The 23,952-nt window shown below is 48.3% G+C and overlaps 1 protein-coding gene across 7 annotated transcripts in view; it reads right to left on the bottom strand.

The window, feature by feature from the left end:
• Positions 1-13,053: 13,053 nt before the first annotated feature.
• Neu2 (neuraminidase 2) overlaps positions 13,054-23,952 on the bottom strand; it is a 48,872-nt gene continuing 37,973 nt past the window's right edge. For 3 of the 7 annotated variants that reach the window (XM_039083110.2, XM_039083108.2, XM_039083109.2), the window contains exons 3-4: positions 15,728-15,939; positions 13,054-14,333 (exon numbers count right to left, since the gene is read on the bottom strand). In XM_039083110.2, coding sequence (XP_038939038.1) covers positions 13,395-14,333; positions 15,728-15,928 — 1,140 coding nt within the window. In that variant the 5' untranslated portion in view covers positions 15,929-15,939 and the 3' untranslated portion in view covers positions 13,054-13,394. Of the gene's footprint in view, positions 14,334-15,727; positions 15,940-16,097; positions 16,313-21,577; positions 21,825-23,952 lie in introns of those variants that run through there. The other 4 variants (XM_006245362.5, XM_017596302.3, XM_006245361.4 and 1 more) reach the window with 4 other exon arrangements.

The raw sequence follows: 23,952 nt of genomic DNA, 5'->3' as shown, positions 1-23,952 counted from the left end.
TAGGATGGGGGACTAGTTTGTGAGAGAAGATTGCACTGGGTAGCCCAGGCTGACCTTAAAATTGTGGCTATCCTCCAGCCTTAGCTTCCTGAATGCTGGGATTCCAGGCTTGAGGTACCACACCCAGAGAGACCCCATTCTAAAATGAGGTCTTCCCTCTTCCTGTCTTCCACTCAACAATGCTTTTTGGTATAACATTACAAAACATGTTTAAAAATGTATCTCAAAACCTCTTCAATTTTATAATAAGATGATTTAAAACAAATGCATTGCATGGCAACATAAAACCCCTCTCTTATGTTTTTACTTGGAAGTTGTGGGGTTTGCTTTTTTATTTGTTTGTTTGTTTGTTTGTTTGTATTTTTAAGAAAATCGGGTAAAATGAACACATTAACTTAGGAGTCCACAGGATCAGGATTATCAGTATGTTCTATCAGCTCCCACATCTTGTCCCCATGTCAGCATTCTGGGCAGGGACAGCCTGGAGCCTGGTCGTCTGCTCAGAAACACCTGCAGGAGCTCCTCAGGGCCAACCTTGTCCACCACCTGCTACAGGTGTCCACTGCCCTGCTGAGTGTTGAAACCTTTTCATGTCGATAAAACTCCTTTGAAGTCATGGATGATGCTCTTGGTGCTTCTAGATGGCATTCATTACATTCCTTGGTGACATTCCTCAAGCCTGAGCAAGGTTCTCGATATGATCATAGAGGCTGCAAACCTAGAACAGTGTCAGGGTCTGGCCAGCGTCCTCCTCCTGAAAGGGGTGGTGCTTGCCAGCCAGTACTTCTCCTCCTCTCTGGCTCACCAAGTTACTTGGGACTCCTTACGCTCCTGTAGGGCACTGACAGTGTGTGCTTGTTAATATACTGGAAGGCTCCGAGGCACTCCTCTGGCCAGAACTCAGAGGATCCAACTGGAAGCTCACCATGTTACCCCTAAGTAAGCCACCTCTCCTGTCCATAAAAACCCGTAGACTTTGCATTGACTCGGCCTCTTAGCAATGGAAAGTTCTTTCACACATCCGTCCCACAGCAGGGACGTTCACCCACATTCAACATTTGCTCTGGTCAGTAAATGCTGTTTCCTCCACAAGCGGCTGATGCAGAACTCCCCATGGTTCTTCAACTGCTGAAATACCCTTATGTGGTGTGTGACAGTGTGTGTGTGGCGCAGTCACCAATGACGCCCTGTCAGGGGTCTCCTAACGTGATGATAAGACTTTAAAAAATCCTTACTTCTGGTGATGTCATGGGCATTCTCAGAGTGTAGGCTGGTGTTCCATTCATTTGTGTGGGGCGAGGCCAGTTGCAGCAAACCCACTGCACAGCAGGGCGTGTAAAAGCAGGCCAATACAGGCATATACAGAACAACATATTTATTTGTCTTCAGTCTTTCTATATAGCCCAGGCTGGCTTCAAGCATGAGACTCTCCTGCCTCAGTCAGTCTCCTAAGTGCTGGCATTCCAGGTATGGAGCAAGAATTGTATAAAGATGAAGAATATTATATAATAATAAACAGCTATGCTACAGGCATTGTTGTTATCGCACTGTGCTTTTAACCAATATTTTGTGCTGTCCCCTACTTTTAAAAAGGCTTCACTGTAGTACAGCGAGCCAGCATCTTGGTGACATCATTTTCACCTGTGCCTGACTCAATCTTGCGTTAGTCTGCCCGTGTGACCCCCAGGGCATCAGGGAAACGTTACACAGCTGACGTGCACGGCAGGCCACGCTCTCTAGATCCGTGAAACTTCCGTTGCACCCTAGGACTGCATTAACTTCTTCCAAGTCAGAGGTCAAGGATATTCATGAGGAGGACGGCAGCCCTGGTGGTGAGGTGGGAAGGCTCTCGTCCCCTCTGGCCCCTTGGCTCTTTCCTAGTATCCACTACCTGTACCCATCTCTCTCTCCACCCAATCTTCTCTCTGTTCCTCCCGCCCCCACATCCCCTCTAAGTTGCCTCTGTCAGGGCACTGTGCTAATGGCCTATCTCCCTTCTCAGTTCCACCTGCATTTCTGCTCCTGGACCCCATCCTCGGGGCAGTCTCTGCAAGCGTTGGGCTTCAGCAGACACAGTTTCCTTCAAGCTTGCAAAGTCCATTGCAGCTGGGCTTAGAGCACTTGGATGGCGTCCTGGAACAGGCTTACCTTAAGGATGGGATGACAGGGCCTCAGTTCATCCTGTCTCCCCTCTCTAAACTCTGAAAACCCTATTGCAGCAGTCTGGATCAGACCCACAATTATACACAGGAGCAGAGTCTGAAGCCAAGCCTTGTAACATTCAGCCCGTCTGAATCTCACTTCACCTCAGGAAAGTGGAGAGGGCATCTCTGCTGAAGAGAGGCTGTGAAGCATGGGTGTTGTTCAGGAGAAGACAGATATCCTGTGTGATCCAAATGACCAGTGCCTGGAGGACAGGAACTTGGTCAGCACAGGTTTAGGAAGGCTCCAGGGGTAGCCAGCATCACTGAGAATCACCTCTGGTTAACAACCCTGCTTTGAAAGAAGACTACATCTGACAAGTACACACTTTACCCTCAGCTTCTAAACCCTAGGTTAGGGCCTGAACCTTGTAGTTTCCACCACCAGGGGGAACCTCGACCTCTGGCCTCCCCGAGCCTAAACAGTATTCAGGTGTCCGTCCTAAACCAGCAGGTCACTTTTCCAATAAAGCCAGCAACAGAAACAGACTCCGTTTCCCAAGAGGACAAGGACTATTGCTCCATGACATGCTTGAAGCCGGGAAACCTGGCTGTGAACAGCTCCCCGAGGGTGACAGAAAACCAGGCAGTGACATGATCTGGGTGGAATCAACTGGGTAGGGAGAAATGAGTAGGAACTGGAGCTTGTGTCCAGACTCTTAGGGACAAGGCAGGATAGTGATGATACAGAAAAATGTTCTGAAGACGCTCAACCTGGCGGCAGATTCCTAAGGCTTCTTTTCTCCCACCCCTGGACTCCATTCCGAGTCAAGCCCCACACCAGAGGGTCAGCCCACCACAGTTGCCAGGCTAGGCACCGTGCCACTCCTGGACCTTCTCCAACCTGTGTTCTGGCCCCCCAGCACTTCCCAAGCGTGAATCACGACAACCTCCATTGGCAGGGCCCGCCGCCGCCGCGCTTCCTAAACGCCTTTTCTGCCAACAGCTATCTGCTTTCTGTGCCGATTACCAGTCAGCTGCTTCCAGCTTCAGACTTTTTACCTCTTCCTCTTTGCTTCCTCAGCCAGAAGCTATCTTCACTAATCTGCCAAAACCCCTCACTGTGGGTTCCAGAATCTTCTCCCCAGCCCGTCTTCCTCCAATGCCACCCACCCTACCCTCAGCAGACTTTGAGTTTCCGGGGTTACACCCTGATTAGTTGATTAGCAATCCCAAACTTCTCAAAAAAAAAAAAAAAGTTTCTGAAATGGCTCTCCACTCTGGTATGGCCTGCAACAGCTTCAACCTGAACCATAAGCCTTTTCGGACACCTGCCTGAATGCTGTCCATCTTCTTAGCCCCACCCCCTGAGCCTCTACCATAAGCCACGCCTTTAGAGCGCTTGCCTTGCTGCCTTACAGGCTCCTCTCCTCTCTTCACCACCACGCTGGCAAATTGTGGCCACTTGTCTTAGCTCAAGCCCCACAACAAAAATATCATGGACGGTGACCTCAACAACTCAACAACAGGTATTCATTTCTTGTCATTCTAGAGGGTGGACATCCACAATCAAGATGCTGACATGGCTGCTTCTGGGGAGGGCTGTCTTCCTGATTGGCAGATGGCTGCCTTCCTTTCCTTTCAACCTACCACCTTTCTGACTTCATTTGATTCCAGTTGCTACTTAAAAGCGCCGTCTCCATGGAGCGTCACTTGGGGAGTCATCGCAATTCACCCCATAACAATACTTGGAATGTAGCAATGCGTTGCCTCTAGGTACAAGCACTGCACTAAAATTTGTGTCTCAGTTGCCTTGCCCAGGCCGCATACTCCTTTGGGCAGATATAACCTTCATTTTCATGCTTGAGAAAGTGAGAACCAGAGAGATTAACTAGCCAGCAAATTAGCACTGTGTGCTGCAAGCCTTAAATTAGATAATCAGGACTTTACTTCTAGACTCCGAGATTCCTTACCTCAGAGGCTTCATTCTCCCAGAATCCTCTCCTGTCTACAAGCTTCCAAATCCCCCATAGCTCAGACTATTATATCCTGTGACTTCAAAGACTTAGAAAGCCACCGCTGTCTCTCTTAGCTATTTCTTTCCCTTCCAGGGGCCAGGCAGGAGTTCCATTTATCTGGGCTTCAGTCTTACATCTCTGCCTGAAATATTCCAGCCAGACTCCCTGAACTGACTACAGGCCACTCCAGAGAAACAGCCCACCAGGCAGCCCAGCCCCAGAACAACCCATGTTATGTGTCCAAGCAGTGTGGTAGCCAGGGCTTCCTAGACCTCTGCTGAGCACCAAATCTCTCTCTTCCCCAGCTTGTCTTTATGTTCCTCTGGCCAGCTCATTTCCCGAATCATCAGACTTTTAAATTCTCCACCTCACTGCACACAGAGAGCCGGTCTCCCAGGCCATCTATGTCTGCCTTCTTCCCTGCCTGCTCTGTTCCTCCAAGGTTCCCTCACTACCAAGTTGGGACTGGCTCCCAAATCTCTCATGGTCCCGGCTTTTCTCTCCTCTTCCCCACCCACTCATCCCCTTCATTTTATGAGCAAGCCTACAGTGTCTCCTATGCGTAAAACCCCTCCCTGCCACAGATTCTCAGCCTTGGCTGTAAATATGAAAGGCTCCCAGCCATTCCAGCTCAATAAAAACCTGCAGGGCAGAGCCTGGGTTTCCCCCTGGGGTCAACAGCATAGCTTTTTGCTTTACCATCACCCCATTTCTTAGCTTAGCTGACTACACTTTGGGTCTAATTGTCCTCACTGGGTGGCTGTTACAATGTAATCACTTCCTACCCAGACCTGCCTTACCCTCTCCTATGGTCTGACCCAGAACCAAAAACTTCTCGCCCACCTGGTGGCTCTCCTCTAACCCACTCTGTCACACACGGCCTAGCCTCAAGGCTCCCTCGGCACTGTTTTCCTCTCTGACCAGGGTCTTCTCCATGATCTTGGGTACTTGAGAGTTTCTCCAGTCCCACACCCTGCAGGGATACCTTCTCTGCCTGGAGCCTGCAAATCCCTGTTCCTAGCCAGACCTCATTCTAAGCTCCCTCCCACGCACCTTCCCTCCTGCCTGCCTTTGCAGATAATCCCAGAGGCACTTACACCCCACTCATGTGAAATCTCCCATCTTCACTCGAAAACCTGTTCTTCCCCGGACACCACCTATCCAGATTGTTGCTACCAAGCTGGCTTCTCCCAAGCCGGAGGGTGACACCCTCGTTCCCACCTCTTCCCGCCACCCACATCCAATGAACTTCATAATGCCTTGTGGTTGACTTCCTTCAGGCCCTGCTGCCATCTGCCCTTGTATCACTGTCCCCAGACTATTTCAAGAGGACCTTTTCTGGGCCATTTCCTCAACAGCCCTCTCTTCCCTTGCCCACCAAGACTGTTTTTCTGACATGTGAATCTGACAGAGTGAATCCTTGTCTGTTTGTCTCCATCCTAAGATAAAGGGACAGCTTCCTGCTCACCACACCAAGCTCCCCTTTGCCTCACTCTCCTTTCCTGGCTCTGCCCTTCTGCTCACCCACTCCCAAGCTCCCTCTCCATTCCAGGACCAAGTCAGAACCCTGTCCCCACCCCTACCCCCACTCCTGAACTTGGCAGCCATTGTTTGAGAGCTTGCTTCTAGAAACACATCAGGGAACAAACGCTGAACCTCCTAGAGCATGCTGGGATTTCTCGGGGCCATCTTGTTATGTATCATGATACTTACCCAAGGGCTAACCTTCCTCAGGCCCTTGCCCTGTTCCTATGTGGCCAGGTTAGAAAAAGGCAGACTCAGGAACCTGACCTAGCCTCTCATCAGCCTTTGAGGTCACGAGCAAGAGGCTTCATCCTCTTCTGTCTTAGTCTCTTCCTGGCTACCGGCAGCAGGTTGTTAGGAGAATCAGATCCTGGACCATCAAGGGCCTGAACGCTGCCGCATGACATTTCTCAGTAGACTCTTCCCTCAGTACAGTGCAAAACATGTAAGTGCAATATGTGTCTGACAGGATGCAAGGAGTAGAAGGCCTGAGATGCCAGTATATGAGAATACAGTTAAGACCACATTCAGAACGTCCCCGGAAGATCTAGAAGAAAGGGAAGTGTTTCTTGTAAGGGAGGAACCTGGGACAGGTGGCATCTGACCCCGAGCTTGGGCATAGGCCTGACTGCCCCACCCACAACCTTCTGGTTGAGGCAATGGCTGGTGTTTGGGATCCTTGGGTTTCTGGTCTAGGGTAAGTTGGGAGGGGCTAAAGGGACCTGACTCAGGCTAGGCTAGGACTAGTGTGACTTCTCAGGTTACCCAGCCTCCCAGGCAACCGTTCCCACCCCAGCCAGATGAACAGAGTCAGGCTGGGTTATTAATACCTGAATATTTAGGACTCTAGGTGTCTGGAACTTTCTATGTTTGTCCACTTTGGATGTTTCACCTAGACTATCCCCTACAAGGAAGAGAACAGGGACTGTGATTTATGACTTCAACAATGAATGAATGATGAAAGCAGCATTTCTAGAAACTTGGGTATTTGAAGGTTTAGTAAGCTGCCAATTACACGACACTGTGGCTCTAGACAAGGAGCTGTGTTTCTCTTTGTGAATGCGTTTCGAGAGCTTGTGGAGGTTTATCTTGACTCAGGAATACCTTTTGGAGGAGATGATTTACAGGAACAATCCCCAATAAAGAACAAGCTATGTCCTCAAAGATACTTCCTCCAGGGTTATTTATAACAAGAAGGCGGGGCGGCTGAGGCATCTAGCCGAAAAGGGGGCAGGAGTCAAGTGATCTCCCTGTGTCTGTTGGCTTCTTCTTACTTTCTGCAGAAGAGCTGCCGGGAGGACATGTTCTATATGTCAAGCAGAAAGAGAAAGTGAAGCAGGATTCTAGTTCAGTTTTGAAATGTGCTCTAGTTTGGGAGGAAGGGGAGAAGTTACTAGGTTAAAGACCAGAAGAAAAATGTGGTCAGTTGAGTATTCCCCCCATCCCCTGGTTCTTTTAAATCTCCGAACATTTGGAATTTACTGCAGTACAAAAAAAAAATGGCATTTTGGAGAAGCAGCACCTTGCCAAAAGTACAGTCAGCATTCTCACCTCTTCTTTGAGCAGCAGCACATTTGAATACTGGATCCTCCCCCCACCTCCTCACTCATTGCGGGTGAGATGTGATGGGGAGGCAGTATGCTCCCAGATCTGCTTGGCTCTGAGAGTGTGGCCGCCTTCTTAGGCTGTCAGTGAGGAGAAAGGAGTCTGCACCTCAGCCCCTCATACTCTTGGGTCCAGGCATCTGGGCTGAGGAGTCTAGGATTGGGGCCGACTACAGTAGCTGCTTGCTCCCCTTCCAGAGGTAGGGAGATGAGGGAAGGGCAGGGACAGAGCTCAGTGGCCAAGGCAACTCATATATATATTTTAAAAAGCATTTAATTGATGGCTGGCTTACAGTTTCAGAGGCTCAGCCCATTATCGTCATTGTGGAAGTATGGTGGCACTAATGGTGCTGGAGCAATAGCTGAGCACTTTGTATCCTGATCCAGCAGGTAAGCAGGCAGGCATGCTGAGAGAGCCTGGGCCTGCTGTGAGCTTTTTAAAACCTCAATGCCCATCTCCAGTGACACCTCCTCCAACAAGGCCACACCTACTAATCCTTCCAAGAAGTTTGCCAACTGGAGATGGAGCATGCAAATCTATGAGCCTATGGGGACCATTCTTATTCAAACCACCATACTTCTCACCCACCTGCCAAAAGGGTACATCATCAGACGGACACAGTAGGCCTCAAGGCCATGTCCCTCTCTAAAGAGATAACATTTCTTGTCTTGCTGCTATGGCTTTAGCGTTCAGAATCACTGTTGGCAGGTGCTGTGTTGACGGACTTAACACACGGGGAGGCAGAATGTTTGTAACAGCATTACCACATTGAGAAGACCATCCTGTATCTTTTCCTTACAGGACCAGACTGGGTAGCTTCAAAGTGACCACCCAGGAGATGTTGCAATTGGCTCTTCTCCCATGTTTTGCATGGTGACTTCTTGACCCTACACCCCAATGTTTCCAGTGCAGAGGAAGGTCTCTACCAGGAAGGGACCTGGTACGAGTGTCCAGGCAGAAGATTGTTTAGAAGGCATGGCCTTTCATGACATAAGCTGACATGAGAAACTGGTCTCTTCATGATCGAGCAAGTATGCACACATATCTGCATGTGTACAAGTACCTGCACATGTAACTGTATCTGTGTGATTCATTGTGCAGGTTTGTGAATGCTTGTATGCCTGTATATCTGTGTACCTGTGTGCATGAGTATGCATACATACCTATGTATGCAACGTATGTGCTTCTGTGTGCACATCTGTGCATGCCACGTGTCTGTGTGTGCATCTGGGTAGATGTGCATGTGACTATATGTGCACATGTATATAAAATGTGTATGCACATGTGGCTACACATGTGTGGCTTTGGAATGATTAAAACGATCAGGTAAGAAGGCAGAATCTGACCCAGCTAAGATACATCTCATCAAAATACGACTGGCAATCTTTTTCATTTCCTGTCTTAAGTAATTCCGCTGAGTCAGGACTTCACGTCAACACAAGTACCACAGTTTTCACATACCTGGTAAGCCTTTACCCAGTAGCACATGTCTTCCTTTGCAGTGCAGAAGAACAGAAGTCCGAAGTCAGTTCTCTGGGCTAGTGCCCAGGTGTCTTAGAGCCAGGCTCCCCTGGGGCCTTGGGCAGAGTGTCCCCACCCACTTGCCTTTGCATCCCCCGCATCACACTCCCTGACTTCCTCAGCTCTGGCATGGCCTCCATCTTCATAGGTGGTGTGGTATCTCACTTTGAGGACCACACTGCTTTCTCCTCCATGGAATGGCTCTTTGCCTCCTTCTCCCAAGCTCATCTGAGGTTATGCGGGTTCCACTGGCTAACCTAAGATAACCTCCCTGCATTCAGATGAACTCAGTCTGCCAAGTCCCATTGCCATGTAAGGCCACACTGTCCACTCCAAAGGATTAGAAGGGAACGGTAGGCTGTAGGGGTGCCCCATGAGGGCCTACCTCTCCCCCATGCATGGACCTCCCCTCCCCAGTACATGCTCTGGTTGACATAGTCCCTCCCCAGCTCAGAAAGCCTTTCTTAGTAGCTTAAGCTACATCAGAGAGCAATATTGAAGATGGTGTCTAAGACAGGGGGCTTCTCAGGTGTACCTGCTCAGAACTAAGATGGTCAAGACCCAGGGCCATGGAGCCCCCAAACCTGGAGCTCTGGTCCTCCTTGGTCTGTGCTAACACACGTGTTGTTCCTGCTGCAAACTGGTTGTCAGGTTACCAGAAAGATGCTACAGTCTTGGGCTGCCAGACTCCAGCTTGGCCAGGGGATGAATAAGTTACTCATGTGTGTGCATACACTTCTCCTCAGCACCCCCTCCCCAACACACACACACACACACACCAGGAAGCAGCATTCAAGATTGGCCAGCATTCCCCCAACAATGCGGACTGGAGGCAGGTGTCTCTGACTTGGGGGCCACTTTCTTGAGCTCCACAGGTCAACCTACTTCTGACATTTGCACACCTGCATTCCTGCCTGGAAGCACACGTTCTTTGCAATTTGCTCATTCTTAACTAATTTATTTGCTTAAGGAATTTTTGGTGTGGGGGAGGAGATAAGGGAGGGCAGAGCATGCTGGACTTGAGTATGTATGCATCTCCAAGGACACAGATTCGTTATAGTAAAAACTCTATCACTAAATAGAGAACAAATCCTGATTTGGATGCCAGAGCTAGTAAAAATAATGTCTGGGAGGTAGGGGTGGGGGACTGAGGAAATCAGAATGCAGTCCAGAGTCTAGTTAATCTCACACCAGTGCAGATGTCTCAGCCGACAAACGTGCTGTAGTTATGTAAGACTTCAACTTGAGGGGAAACTGGGTGTGCTGTACATGAGGATGCTCTTCTCCATCTTTGTTGTTTTTTCTGTAAGTTTAAAATTCTTCCAAAATAGAAATAAATCGAATTTCATCCCGGAGTTTTAAAATGCAGTATAGTAAGTCACTGCTGAAGTTAAATTGTTCACTTTAACTTCCTTTTCATTAGAACATAACATATGTGCAGTCAGCTCTCCAGCCTGGCCTCATACAGATCACAGAACTAGTCTCTGGAACTGACTACCTAAGCGGCTTCGGGCAGAGCAGCAAGTCTTTCATGGAGCCAGAGTTCTCTCTTTTCCTGTCTTCCAGGCAGCAGCTCCTTCATCGGAAGTGCCCGGTGTTCTGACGGACTTATTAGAGTTACATTTCTTTGCCTGTACCCATAGGAATTGAAGTTTCTTGTCAAGTATGCTCTGTGTCAGCTTCTATCCTTCAGTGTGCTGTGTGGAAGTTACCCGCGCCAGTGTGAAGTAACAGCTCGTTCCTTGATCGTCCTATAGTACGCCAGTTGTCCGTTCAGTCTTGTTGATGCGTGGGTTACTTCCAGGTCCACTGTCTCTAAGGCTGCTATAGACAGACTTCCCACCTTTGATGGCTGCAGACCCTCGTTTCTCTGACATGTATCACTTGATCACTGCATCAAAGGTCAGCATGTGTGGCTTTGGGGACTCCTACCTCACACTTTTCCAAAGTGGTTGTGCCAGAAACTCCTCTTCTAAAGAGGTACAGATGCTCCAGTGGTCCAGAGCCCTGCCAGTCCTTGCCACTATTGACGTTTAAAACCCTCATCACTTTAGTGTCTACATTTTAATCTGTATTAGCCCAAGGACCGATACTGTGGTGAGCATGCTCCCGTGTGTTTAGCAACCTTTAGAATGGGAAAGGGCCTGCTCAAAGCATTTACCTACTTTTATTGGACCAGTTGGTTTTCTTATTGTTTCTGCATTATAGACAAATATGTGTGTCATAAATAGATCTTTCCTATTGACAACTTTTGATTTTACTCTTTTAATGGTGTCTTTTGGTGAGTGGATCTGTTCAACTTTAACCAAATCAAATTTTGCCTTAAAAAAGAACTCCGAACTAGATGACTTTGACATCTGTATTTAAAACTAGAAGGGCAATCCTTGCGTTCATTAGAGTAACTTGAGATTTTTGACAAAATACCAGTCCCTGGGCCCTAGGGCTGATTCTGGATCAGTAGGACCAGGGGAGACCCTGGCATCAGAACTATTGCAAAGCTCCCCAGGGAGTTCTAACAGCTGAGCAGTGCATAGGGAATGCCTTTCAGTCTCAACAAATGGCTCCCCTCACTCTCCCAGCTTGAGGAGAATAGTCCTGGGTAACATCTATTGACTGGAGGAATCATTGTTAGGACCCCTTGCACTCTCGGAGTGTCTGGATTTGGATAGTATATGGTGGACTCATCTACCCTCATCATCTCCAGAGTCTTCCTGGCTGCCTTCTAAGCCCTCCATCTTGCACTCAGCCTAGAACCTATCCCTGTTACTCTGAATGCTTTTCAAGACACCAGATGGGAATCCTCCAAACAGAGGAACCCAGTTTTCCTTCTAGTTGGCTGGATGAAACCCTCACAAGGAGAGAGAACATTCTAATAGGCGGCTCTACTGCCCTCTTCCAACAAAACACACACTCTGACTTCCACACTTGCCCAAAGATATCACTCAGTTATAAGAATCTGTGCCTAGTATCACTGGGGTGATTAAGGAGGGTCTGGTAAGACCAGCAGCAAACCTTCCATAGGATACAAGGTTCTGAACACAAAGGGCCTCTAACAGTCCTGGGGTATCAGAGAGATGTCAGACTCCTCAATCAGTGGGCCCTTGAGATAGCCTGGGAGAGCCTTCTCTCTGCTGTTTGTCATAGGAGCTAACCTAGCATCCCTAGGGGGTCTCCTATCACCACAGGCTTGAGTACCCCAAAGCAGCCCTACAACTCCAACATGCATCGAACAGCTCCACCCCTGCCCACCCCAGATTCTTCTAAACTCACTGATCCATCAGAACCACCTTCCTACCTTCAGCCATACCACCTACATGGAAAAACCATGCCTGCAGTGGGTGGAGTTAGGGCCTCCAAGACGCAACTAATGCCCAGCCTCTGGTACTATAACTTGAGTCTGGATTATCTGGTAGACTCTACTTCCACCAGCATTTTCCTTGAGTGACAGAGGGGAGGGCACAGGAGGAGGCAGCCATGTAAAGATGGTCCAAGGAGGATAGTGATGCTTACATGAATTGCGAGGAATGGCAGCCATTGCTGGATGCCACCAGAATGTGGATGGAGGAGGCAGGAAGGGACCGTGTTCTAGAGGTACCCAGAGAACATGGCCTGCAGGCTTGAGTTTTGAGAAGTGTTGTTTCCCGCTGCCAAGCAGGAATGCGCTAATTTGTTAGAACATTCCTTAGAGTACAACACAATGACTTAGCTGGTTCAACAGAGTGTTCTGATGCTGTCTACTCTAAAGCATTGGCAAAGGGACACACACACACACACACACGCACACACACAGACACACACACACAGAGACACACACATACACACACACACAGACACACACACACAGACACACACACACACAGACACACACACAGACACACACACACACAGACACACACACACACAGAGACACACACATACACACACACATACACATACACACACACAGACACACACACAGACACACACACACGCACACACAGACACACACACATACACACACACACACAGACACACACACACACAGAGACACACACACAGACACACACACACAGAGACATACACATACACACACACATACACATACACACACACAGACACACACACACAGACACACACACACAGACACACACACACAGACACACACACACACACACACACACACAACACACGGACATCTTTGCTAACTCATATGTTTTGCTCATCCTTTCCCCAGAGACTCAGTAAACATTTTTTCCAGGAAGAAATAGGCTGAGTAGGATAATTAATTTATTAATATTCATCCAAAAACTAGGCATGGGGAAACAGGCAGGTTAAGCTAACATAGTGACAGCCAACATGCAGAGTGGCAGCCTTTATACATACAGGCTGAGGAAAGTCAGGCTCCTTTGATTTCTGGGCTGAAAATAGAACCCACTTTCGGAGGCTGAAAGAACAAAACTTGCTAAGAGTCAAGAGACCAAACTCTCTGTATACTCCCAAGGAACAGACCCAAGAGCTGGATTCAAGAGTCCAGAGGATGCTGGAAGGAAAGAGAGACGGGTGTTCTGAAGCACAGGAAGCCCTTTGGAAGCCACATGCAATGAGGTCACTGAGCACCATGTACTGTGGGAAAAGCTTGCTTCAGGGTGAACATGAGGAAAATGATCTCGTCATAGTTACCTGATTCATACAGGCACCCAAACTGTGGGGACCCATCAGGGCCACGCCCCATATTCTGCAAGTCTGAGTAGGCACAGGTGCCCGTGGCTAGCAGGGTGGGCTCTGACCAGGCTGTGGGATCTAGTGGCGTCTGGTTGAGGTACACGCCCAGGTTGGTTCTATTCCTGGAGTCCGTAGGGTGGGTATAAAGCAGCCACATGTCTAAGGCATCTGGCTTAGAGGTGGGGCTGTGGAAGGCGACCACACTTCCATGACACCCGTGGGGGGGCTCTACAAGCTTACTTACTACCTGGTTGTCCTGGAAATCCAGGCCATCGTTAGGACTTTGTGCCTGGACTCTAGCTCCTATGAAGCTCCTAGCATTGAGATATACCACCCTATGAGCACCAGTGCCAACCTCAGCCACCTGACACTCCAGTGAGTTCTCAGACACAAAGTTCCCTAGTTCCCACGTGTGCCCGTGGTCAAGGCTGATGAAGCAGAAGGCAAAGGGGGTAGGTTTATGGACAGGGTGCAGCTTCTGGTAGGCATAAGCAGGTACCAGCAGGCTCCCAGCTCTGTTCCGCAGCTGCAGACAGTGCCCTGGACCCACAGCAAATGTGGCCCAGTCCTGGTGGGTGCTGCCAATGGTGGTCTCTGTGAGGTCCTGGACGGGGCTCCAGTTCATCCCATAATCGGTGCTGGTGACACGGCATAGCCGTGTGACATTAACCCTAGTTTGGAGCTGATGCTGTTCTGATACACGCCCAGGGACAGCAATGAAGAAAAGGAAGAGGGTCTTTGTTTGCTTGTCATACAAGGGACATGGATTCATGGAGCGGTGGCCCTCCAGCTGGGCTTGGGTCACCACTTCCTCAGGTTGCCACTGAATGTAAGGAGAGAGGAGAAGGAGAAACATAAACTTGAGATTGCTGGTGACAAAGACAGGAAGCTAAACTGGGGGTCCACGGGGCAGGTGTGTCTTAGGGGTGGTGTCAAAGGCTATGAAGGGTCTACTATACCCATTAATTACCCACCCCTAGGAGCAGCAGGAGTCAGGTTCCTCTCCCTTTCTCCATCCCCCTCCCTCGCCCCAATCTCCCTCCCCACTTCTCTCCCTGAAGGCTTTGTTACTTTGATTCCCACTAATAGATATTTGCGTAGCATCCACAATGTGCCCGACAGACCCCAGAAGACACAAAAGTAACTCAGGAGCCAGCAGATGGTCCAGCAAGTAAGGGTACATGCCACCAGGCCTGATGAGTTCAGTCTCTAGGGCCAACAGGACCAATGAGAGAACTGATTCACTTGAATGCATGCAGGTACAGATAAACAAGCAAATAAATGTGATTTATCTAAAAAAAAAAAAAAGTATAAGTAACTATGGTAGGGACCATTCCTAACCGTCTGTTCTTCCGGGCTGGTCTAGCATTTTTAAAAGGCAAAGAAAATGAAGTATCATTACTTAGGACACTGCATTGATGGACTCCGACACTGAAGCTTTCACACTGAGCTTCCCTGCTGCCACTGCTATGTCATGTATGCCACAGCCACACTGGACACCCCTGTATCTTCATTAGCTGTCCCAGTGCAGGACTCTAAGCACAGACACCACACCAAAAGATGGATGCCACCCACTGTGTTGCCTAATCTTCCGATGCTGAAGAAGCGTCCTTAGCTCCTCTTCATATTTCAAGAATGAGAGGCCTAAAGGTTAGCCAAGTTGCCTAAGACCAGCCCTTGAATAAGGAGTGGACCCAGGTCTTCCTTGAATTCAGGTCCATCTGCTTCAAGGGTCATGAAAGTGTATGATAATTATGCACCAGGCAAAATAAATGTTGATGCCATACTTTGAATGACTATCATGTAGTTGTGATAAGAGTAATGTTATGAGGACGTAGAGCATTGCCCGATCCTAAGACCCCAGCTTATTTACCCTCAAAGGTAACTAATGTCCTGTTAAATGACAGTGAACTGCTCTTCCCTTGGGCTTTCAAGGATGCCAGGAAACTCAGTCAGTCACGTGATGAAGCACATGATCAGCCAACAAGACTTGCTGCTGGTGAACCCAAGAGATCTGGGTTGGGTACAGGAGCCTTTTTGTCACCCTGTCCCTGGATGGGTTTCTAGATCTCTCCTAAGTTCCCTAGATCCTACCTACATCTTATTTACCAAGGGATAGCCTTGCCCCTGAGTTCGGTGAGATTTACGCCTGGTTCCACCGCACCCAGGACCACATGGGTGTGTGTCGAGCCAACCCAGGTAAGCCACATGCCTTACCTTGACATGGTTGGTGGCTCCATTGTAGCTCCCTCTTCGCAGGACAATCAACTCAGCATGCTCATCCGTCCTGCTGGCTCGCTTTTCTGCAAAGGCCAGCAGGGTCTTCTGCTTCTTCAGGTAGAGCAGAGCAGGGATTCTGTAAGCATAGACTTCTGTGTGGAACAGCGTCTCTTTCTGGAGGACGGGGCAGGTCTCCATGGGCCTGAGATCTGGGCAGAAAGAGAAGACACATCATCTGCTGTCATACCTGTGACAAGGGCCAGAGTCATCCAATACAGGAGGCACTCATCTGACTGGCAAACTGAGTCCTGTCTGGGTAGCCTGGCCTTTGAAAGGGTTCTGTGTCCTTTCCCATATCCCAAGATACCGTTCGCCAGTGCGGCTGTAGCGTCCTGGCAGTCTTCTACCCAAGAATCGAAAAAGTGGGTTTTGTATAGATTCCTGCCATAACCAGTTCCCCTCACAACAGATGTGTGACAACCTTCAGCTGCTAACCCTGAGGAGAGTAGAGGAGCTTGCTAAGTGGCTCTCTGCAGCTGTCCGACTGTCAGGGAATGACACGTGGGAGCCTTTTTATAACTCCAGAGCCCTAGAAAGCTGTTCCAAAGAGAAAGAAAATACCTCCATTCCCCTCAGCTGCCTGAGGCTGGTAAACCAGCTTCCCTCACTGTGTGGGTGCCACCCTGAGGCAGGTAGGGGGTGGTTGTGCATCTGGAGGGATAGGCTCTGCCTACTAATGGGACTGGCGGGGGAGGGGAGGCTCAGGATGTGAGAAAATGAACAACGATGTAAGTACTTGCAGAAAAGAACAGGGAAGGCAGGGGATAACTTGCCGACTGCGGTTGACAAAGAGTTGACAGAGCTAACTTCTTTTTTTTTTTTTTTTTTTTTTTTTTTTTTTGGTTCTTTTTTTCCGGAGCTGGGGACCAAACCCAGGGCCTTGCGCTTCCTAGGCAAGCGCTCTACCACTGAGCTAAATCCCCAACCCCCAGAGCTAACTTCTTAAGCCAGAATAACCACCCTTGGCTGAGAGAACCACTTGCCAAGGTTATCCTCAACAAAGGCTTTATTTGATGACCTATCTACCCAGAACATAAGAACAGATGGACCCCCACATTCTGCCTTGAAGTGAGACCCTCAGGATATGTTGAGGTAACTCTAAGATTCTCAGAAACCCCACCACCCCACTACCCTCCTCTCTGTCGAACTGGCCGCCTTCTATCCTGCTAAGAGTAATGACTTCAGAAACCTCCATTAAACCCTGCCAAGGGAGCCATAACTTCCTATGAACTCTTCCCATGTCTTAACCCCAGGGAGGAGAAATGAAAAGTGCGGAGTCAGCAAGCAGGAGACAGGGGCTTTCCTACACTCTTCTACCGTGTAATGTATGATCATTTAAAACTTGTTTTTACCAGTTTTGAGAGGTGTAGTCAACCATCCTATTGTTCAAGTCTGATGAATGTTATTGGGACAATGCAGCAGACTAAAATTTAGAAGGGCAGATGACAGCTAAAAAAAGAATGTTCTTAAAAAAAAGTGGGGATAAGTCTTTGCTTTAAAATGGAGACTTGAAGTGTTGGTGGCTCATGGCTGCGGTTCGGCATGTGAGAAGCTGAGGCAGGAAGAGTGTTTGGAATTCGAAGCCAGCCTGGGCTGCACTGAGACAGTCTCAGAAAAGGAGAGACTAAACAAAACAAAGTCTAAGCCTGCAAACTGTAATCTTGCTCCATGGCCATAACTGTCATGAAATTTAATAGGAAAGAATTGAATACAATTAAAAGAAGAAAGACAAAGAGAAAGATGCCATTTCTGTGTCTTAGAAACTTGATCAAGGGCCAAACAGCTGATCTTTAATGAAAATTCTTCAGTAGCATATAATAAGATTTAAATGATTTTTGATTTTAGGATGTTCCTGAGGCCAAGACTTTCTCCATTCCAATGAGTTGGCCTTCAGTATACAACGTGGGAAGTTAGCGTAGGCATCCCCAAAGCAGCTTGAGACAGAGAAAGGGGGCCAGAGTTGTTGTCAGGAGGAACCAGACAAGGACTATGAGCTAGTCCTTGGGGTTCAAAGAGGAAAAAGGTGACTTAGAGCAACAGCAAGGGTTGAGTAGAAACCCCAAGACCAACGGGCAGTGATGTGACAAGCGCGGCCGCTCATGGTGTAGAGATAGGAGAAGATGGGGTCTGGGAGAGGGATGAAGCCTCTGGCTAGAACTAGTGACTACTGATCCATTCTACAGTGACGGGCCACTCTCCATTTTCAAAAGGGATGCCTCGTATCTCACAATATGCAATTCAGCTTCTCAAAGAGCCATTCTGTGATTTCAAAGGCCCATCCTGAGACTATGCAGACATCACTGCATAAATCCCCACAACAAATTCTGTAAATGTGAACGGTCACTCTTCTCTACTCCAACCATGGCCCCAGGAGACCACCAGTCTAGTCTCTATCTCTGGCTTTGCCTCTTCTATACATTTTATACAAGTACAGTCACCCAGCACATGGCTGGCTTCCTTCTCTTAGCATGTCATTTCTAAGGTGCATTCATGCAGCAGAACTTCATTATTTATACAGTTACTTAGTTATTACTTTGAGGGCAGCTCTCTTATATGTAGCCCAGGCTAGGCTGGAACTCAATATGTAGCCAAGGATGACTTTAAACTCATACCTCCATTGCCCAAGTAGTAGGACTACAGGCCTGTCTGGTTCATGTAATGTGTAACGCTGGACAGTTCTGGAGATCTAACACATAGCTTCAGCATTCTTGGAGATCACCTTACCAGATTTACTTCTGAATCTTTTCCACATTGGGTGTGGAGGGAGTCCCTATCCCCCACACCTTCACTGTCACCAGCACTTGAATTTTCAAGTCTAGCTATCCTAGTGGCTGTGCAGGAATACCTCAGTGTACTTCCTGTTGTGTTTGATGGTAGCTAACGACATTGACCCTCTTTGCATGGTCTTATTGACCACAAGTTAGATTTTAGCCCAGAGGCAAATTTTAGGCAGGCCATTGATCTAATCTAATTAATTCTAAGGAAGTTTCTTTCTCAGTTCCAAAGAGAGAGAACAGATGAGCTTGCTGCAATTTTCCATGTGAGATTGGACAAAAGCATCTGGATGAAACGGACAATAATGACCAACGTGGTAGTGGTGGTGTCTCCTAGAGACTGAGACAGCAGACCGTGAGCAGACCAGGACAATGTGCTGCTCAGTTTATGTCAAGTTGACACGGATGAATATCACTTGGGAAGAGGGGACCTCAACAGAGGAATTGCCTTCATTTTATTGACCTGAGGGTGTGTCTGGGGAGGAGAGCAAGTGATTGATCAGTGTTTGATGTGGGAGGACCTGGGCCTCTCTCTACATGGCTTGGACAGGAGTCCTGAAATTAGGCTGAGTAAGACAGGAAAGCCATGTCCCCCAGGGCCTCTGCTTCGGTTGTGATGGATTATGATGGGGACGTGTAAGCTAAATAAAGCCTTTCCTCTCTTGGCTCCCTTTGGTCACGGTGTTTATCACAACAGAAAGAAACTAGGACTGAGGCCTGGTCAGTGCTTATGTGGGAAGCTGGGTCCTGGTTTCCGCAGTGTCCATGGCTAGTTTCTAGATTCCTCACTTAGTGTCTGGCCACCTTAAAGATGGCAACAAATGCAGTCATTCCTGTCACAGGCCCATGCGGTATTCTGGGAACCTGAGGTGGATCAGAAACAAAATAGGCCAAGAAGCCTGTTCTGATGGAGTGGATATTTGGTCAGGGATGAAAAGGTCAGTCTTACTGCCAATATGGATATGGTGCTCGCCAGGGCCAGGGACTGGCTGAGCATTTGACAGCAATTACTTCATCTGAGCCACAGATGCCCTACCCCCTGCAAGCCCACGACGCTCAGAGTGAGGCCTTTTGTGCAGAGAAGCTGGAGTGGAGGCAACAGCTTCTCTGGTATCTAGTAGATACCAGCTAGTCCCACTGACCTCTCTAAACAGCCAAGCCCTGTATATTAGAGACGGGACTGAGCCCAGAAATGGGAAAAATCGGGAAAAAGGACTTTCAGGTCAGCATGAGGTATCTCACCCACAGCCTCAGCCCAAACTCGCACACACACCAATAACTTCCCAACCCCTGCTTTTGTCATCATCATTGTCACCATCATCGTCATTGCCATCGTCATCGACACTGACATCGTCACCGTCATCGTCATCATCATCAACCCAGCTGGTCTTCACAAAATGTTTTGTGTTTATTCTCTAAGTACCCAATATTTTCTAGGAATCTGTGTCAATTGTATTTACAAATCTTATAACTTACAAGTATTTGCTCATTATTTAATCCTCCTGATACCCTCACGTGGTAGACCTCAGAACTACAGTCACCAGTGAAGTGGCCCAGCTGAGCACAAGGGTGCTTCCGAACACCATGCTCTCTGCACCGAGGAAGTCTCAAGGGCCCTCTGGGACACCTGGGCACAGCTATGCCTCCAAACAGAGGCAGCCGATGAAATGGATACAGAACTGAGTCGAGAGTCAAGAACTCTGACGCTGCAGGGATGACTCAGTCAATAAGATGCTCGAAGTAGAGTCATGAGGACCCAAGTTCAAACCTAGGAACTGGTGTGAAAAGCCAAGACTGATGGGCTCCTTTGTCATCATCCCTGGGAAGGCAGGAGCAGGCAGATCCCTGCCACTCCCTAGTCAGCTAAGCTTAGCCCACAGAAGCGTCACCGGTAAAGTTGTCATTCACCATGTGGAATGACACCCAGGGTTGACCTCTGATCTCCATCCTCACCCACCCACACAGAGCCTCTCCACTCTACCACCATACATCAAACTCAGATTCTGGACTTAGTCTGCTCCTTAAAGACTGATCATTGTTGGACAGACGTTTTTTTCCTCTCCTCATAGTAAGCAGTAGGCTAAGTGAGGCCCCTTCTGTCAGCAGTGCATGAGCCTGAATGGGATCCAGAGAGGCTAAATGGTAGACGGGGGCCTCTGTGTAAGCCAAGCCTTACTACAGTACACCAGCTATGAGACAGGTGGCACCAACATGTCCAATGCAAGAAATCGTCAATGATCAGAAAGGACCGTGGAACGACAATTTTATTTGGGTCTCCCTGAGGCTACCTAAGGCTGACTGAAACTGTTATGACCTTGAAGCCACCAAGCTCAGATTATCTTCCATGAGGAAACTCACTTCTCCCACACACCCTGGAAAGCAGGCATCGGTGTTCTATAACAGCCGTGAGCAAGCTGAAAAGTAGGTCAGGAAGGTGGTAGGTGGCTCTCCATGAGTACACAGCCTCAGGTGGTGGAGGCATGTGGCTCTGAGCCTGGATCTGATGGATTGCACACCCCACACACCCCACACACACTCACCCCAAGGTCCTGCCGCCTTCTCTTCCATTCCCGCTGGGGCCCAGTCTGGCACACACCTTGCAAAGCTAGAGATTAGGATCATTTCTGGTTCACTTCCTCTCTTCGAGGTGATCCTTGATAACATATAGCCTGGCACCTTCTGTCTACCAGAAAACACTAACGACCACTCCCTGCCCCTGCCTTCCAGGACCTCAAACCTTCAAGGACCCCAAGGTACAGCCAAACTGCAGTAGTTATGGGGAAGGGTAAAGAGGTCTGTGTTGATTTCCAGTGCCTTTGTTCTGAGTTCGTTTCTTTAGTCGGTCTGAGTTAGTTAGTTAGTTAGTTAGTTAGTTAATTAGTTAGTTAGTTAAACTGCTCCCACTGGAAGCTTTACCACATACCTTGACATCACTTCACATGACACCCTGGCAGCAAGAATTCCTGTTTATGTCAACAGAGGGACATGTGAATCAATTCAAGATGAACCATACCTTCAGGAGTATGTGCCAAGCAGGATCCAGAGAGCTCTGGTCATGGAAGGACAGAGTCAGTGGGAATCTGGTTTCTAGAAGGTCTCTGTGGCTACTGTAGTCCCCAGGTCTTGACTCCAATCTCAGCTTCCCAGTAAGTTCACGCCTATATAAACTAAAAGGAGTCCTCCTATTTGCTGTCCACTCATCTGACAAGGCACCCCTCAGGGATCATGTCACAGTGTGGGCCCAGCCCTGGCCTAATTAGGATACCACCTCTCATTAGTCTGGAAGAACTCCTGAATCAGTGATGACCTCGGGCAGCGTGAGTCAAGTTGTCTCTTATAAGTGGAAGCATTGAGCAATATGTGCTCAGTGGGAATAGACTTCCTGGGCTTTGGAAAATTGTAATTTTCATGGGAGGAGCAGGTCAGAGTCATGTAGAGCCCAGTTGTCATTCTGGCTCAGCTGTTGATGGCCAAATGATGCCTTAGACCCTCAGGCTCTCTGAAAATGATGACAGAAAACCTCACGTAGATCCTAAGCTGCATGGAGGGGCTCAGAATCAGAACGGAGTTCCCTTTGTGAAACCCTGACAATAACAGGGCATCAGCCTGAAGGCACAGCAGACTCCTGTGCATCTTCTCAATGTGCTTCTTCATTGCTGTGATAATAAACACCATGACCAAAAGCAGCTTGGAGAGGAAGGGGTTTATTTCATCTTACAACTCTCAGGCCACACTCCATCTCTAAAAGAAGTCAGGAACAGAAGCTCAAGGCAGGAACCTCCAGTTCCTGGAGGCAGGAACTGAAGCAGGGGCCATGGAGAAATGCTGCTGTTTTACTCCTTGTGGCTTGCTCACTTTGCTTTCTCCTGAGATCACTTGCTCAGGGATGGACCTGCCAACAGTGGGCAGGACCCCTCTATGTTAATTATTAATCAGCAAAATGTCCCCGGGGCTTACCCACAGGCTGATCCACTGAGTACATTTTCTCAATTGAGGTTCATCTTCTTGGATGACTCTAGCTTGTGTCAAGTTGACAAAAAAAAGAAAATAAAAACCAACTAGGAGATATGCAGTGTCTGAGGGTGAAGAAATAAAGTTTTATAGCTGTGAAAAGCAAAGATGTAAAAACAAAGTTTGGAGAAATACATCTGGGGGTCAGGTCGCCTATGACAAACCTGTGACCCTTCTGAGAGATACATCTGACGTCAGGATGCCCAGTGATATGATAATGTTTGGGTGATCAAGATATTGAGGCAATTCTGACTAAGCTAATTAAGACAAAACAATAACAACTGATCTCCCTACCCCTCCCTGGGGTAAATTCTGAGAACAACCGCAAGATGTCATCCTGACCCTGCCCGACCACCCAGTTCTCCCTCTCTGTCTAAGGGAAGTGCCAACTTAGCCCTTTCCCAGAGATTTTCCAAGGCCAGGTGTAGGGCTGGTTGAGGAAAGTGACCAGCTGAGCCAAGAACAGCCGCTTGAGCAGGCCAGACAATACCTGACCAGATCCTTTGTCCTGTGTACCACCAAATGAGAATAGGCCAGCTAACCCTGTTGCTGAAGTCTGCCCTCTGTAACGAATAAAAGTTGTGTGCTTTTTGGGTTCGGGGTTGCCTCTCCCTGGAGTGGATGAGCAACCCCATGTATGTGGATTAAAAACCTTAGACCCTCTTGCTATTGCAGCGGTCACTTTGTCAATCTGTGCTCTGTGGGTGGCACTCCTGATGTAGGACCACTTTGAGGTCTTACAACAATAGCGGTTAGAAAAGACTCTTTAAAAGCCAGCTCAAGGGGCTGGGGATTTAGCTCAGTGGTAGAGCGCTTACCTAGGAAGCGCAAGACCCTGGGTTCGGTCCCCAGCTCCGAAAAAAAGAACCAAAAAAAAAAAAAAAAAAAGCCAGCTCAAAATCACACAGAAAATATTGCAAGAACTGCTACCCTGTCCAACTGCAGATGGAGGCCACCTTTGCTAATAATTCTTGTAGCTAAGAATTACTTTGAAATAACTTCCAGAAACTTCATTTTGCCTTTAAAAGTTTCCCCGTTTCCCTTCAAACACACCCACACATGTTCTCATGGCCATGTCAATTCCAAAATATATCTCACCCCATCTCTTGTTCAACAGCTACCTACAGAGAACAAAGATCTTGAACACCTTGCTTGCTTTGTTCTGAGGAACTTCCTGACGCAGCACTGGCGTCTCCATTCACTGACAGACAGACAGATGGCTGTTATCCATGAGAAGGTAGACCAGATATCCCATCTGATCTTTAACCTAGCATTTGATAGGTTAGAGACCCAGTAGATGTCATCTCCTGGTGATAGACTCTTATCTTCTGGGCCCACCATGTCCAAGGCTCCATGGTATTCCACAGAGGGACCCAC

This window comes from Rattus norvegicus, chromosome 9 (genome assembly GCF_036323735.1).
Source record: "Rattus norvegicus strain BN/NHsdMcwi chromosome 9, GRCr8, whole genome shotgun sequence".
Lineage (NCBI taxonomy): Eukaryota > Metazoa > Chordata > Mammalia > Rodentia > Muridae > Rattus > Rattus norvegicus.
This window is presented reverse-complemented; position numbering and strand designations above follow the sequence as displayed.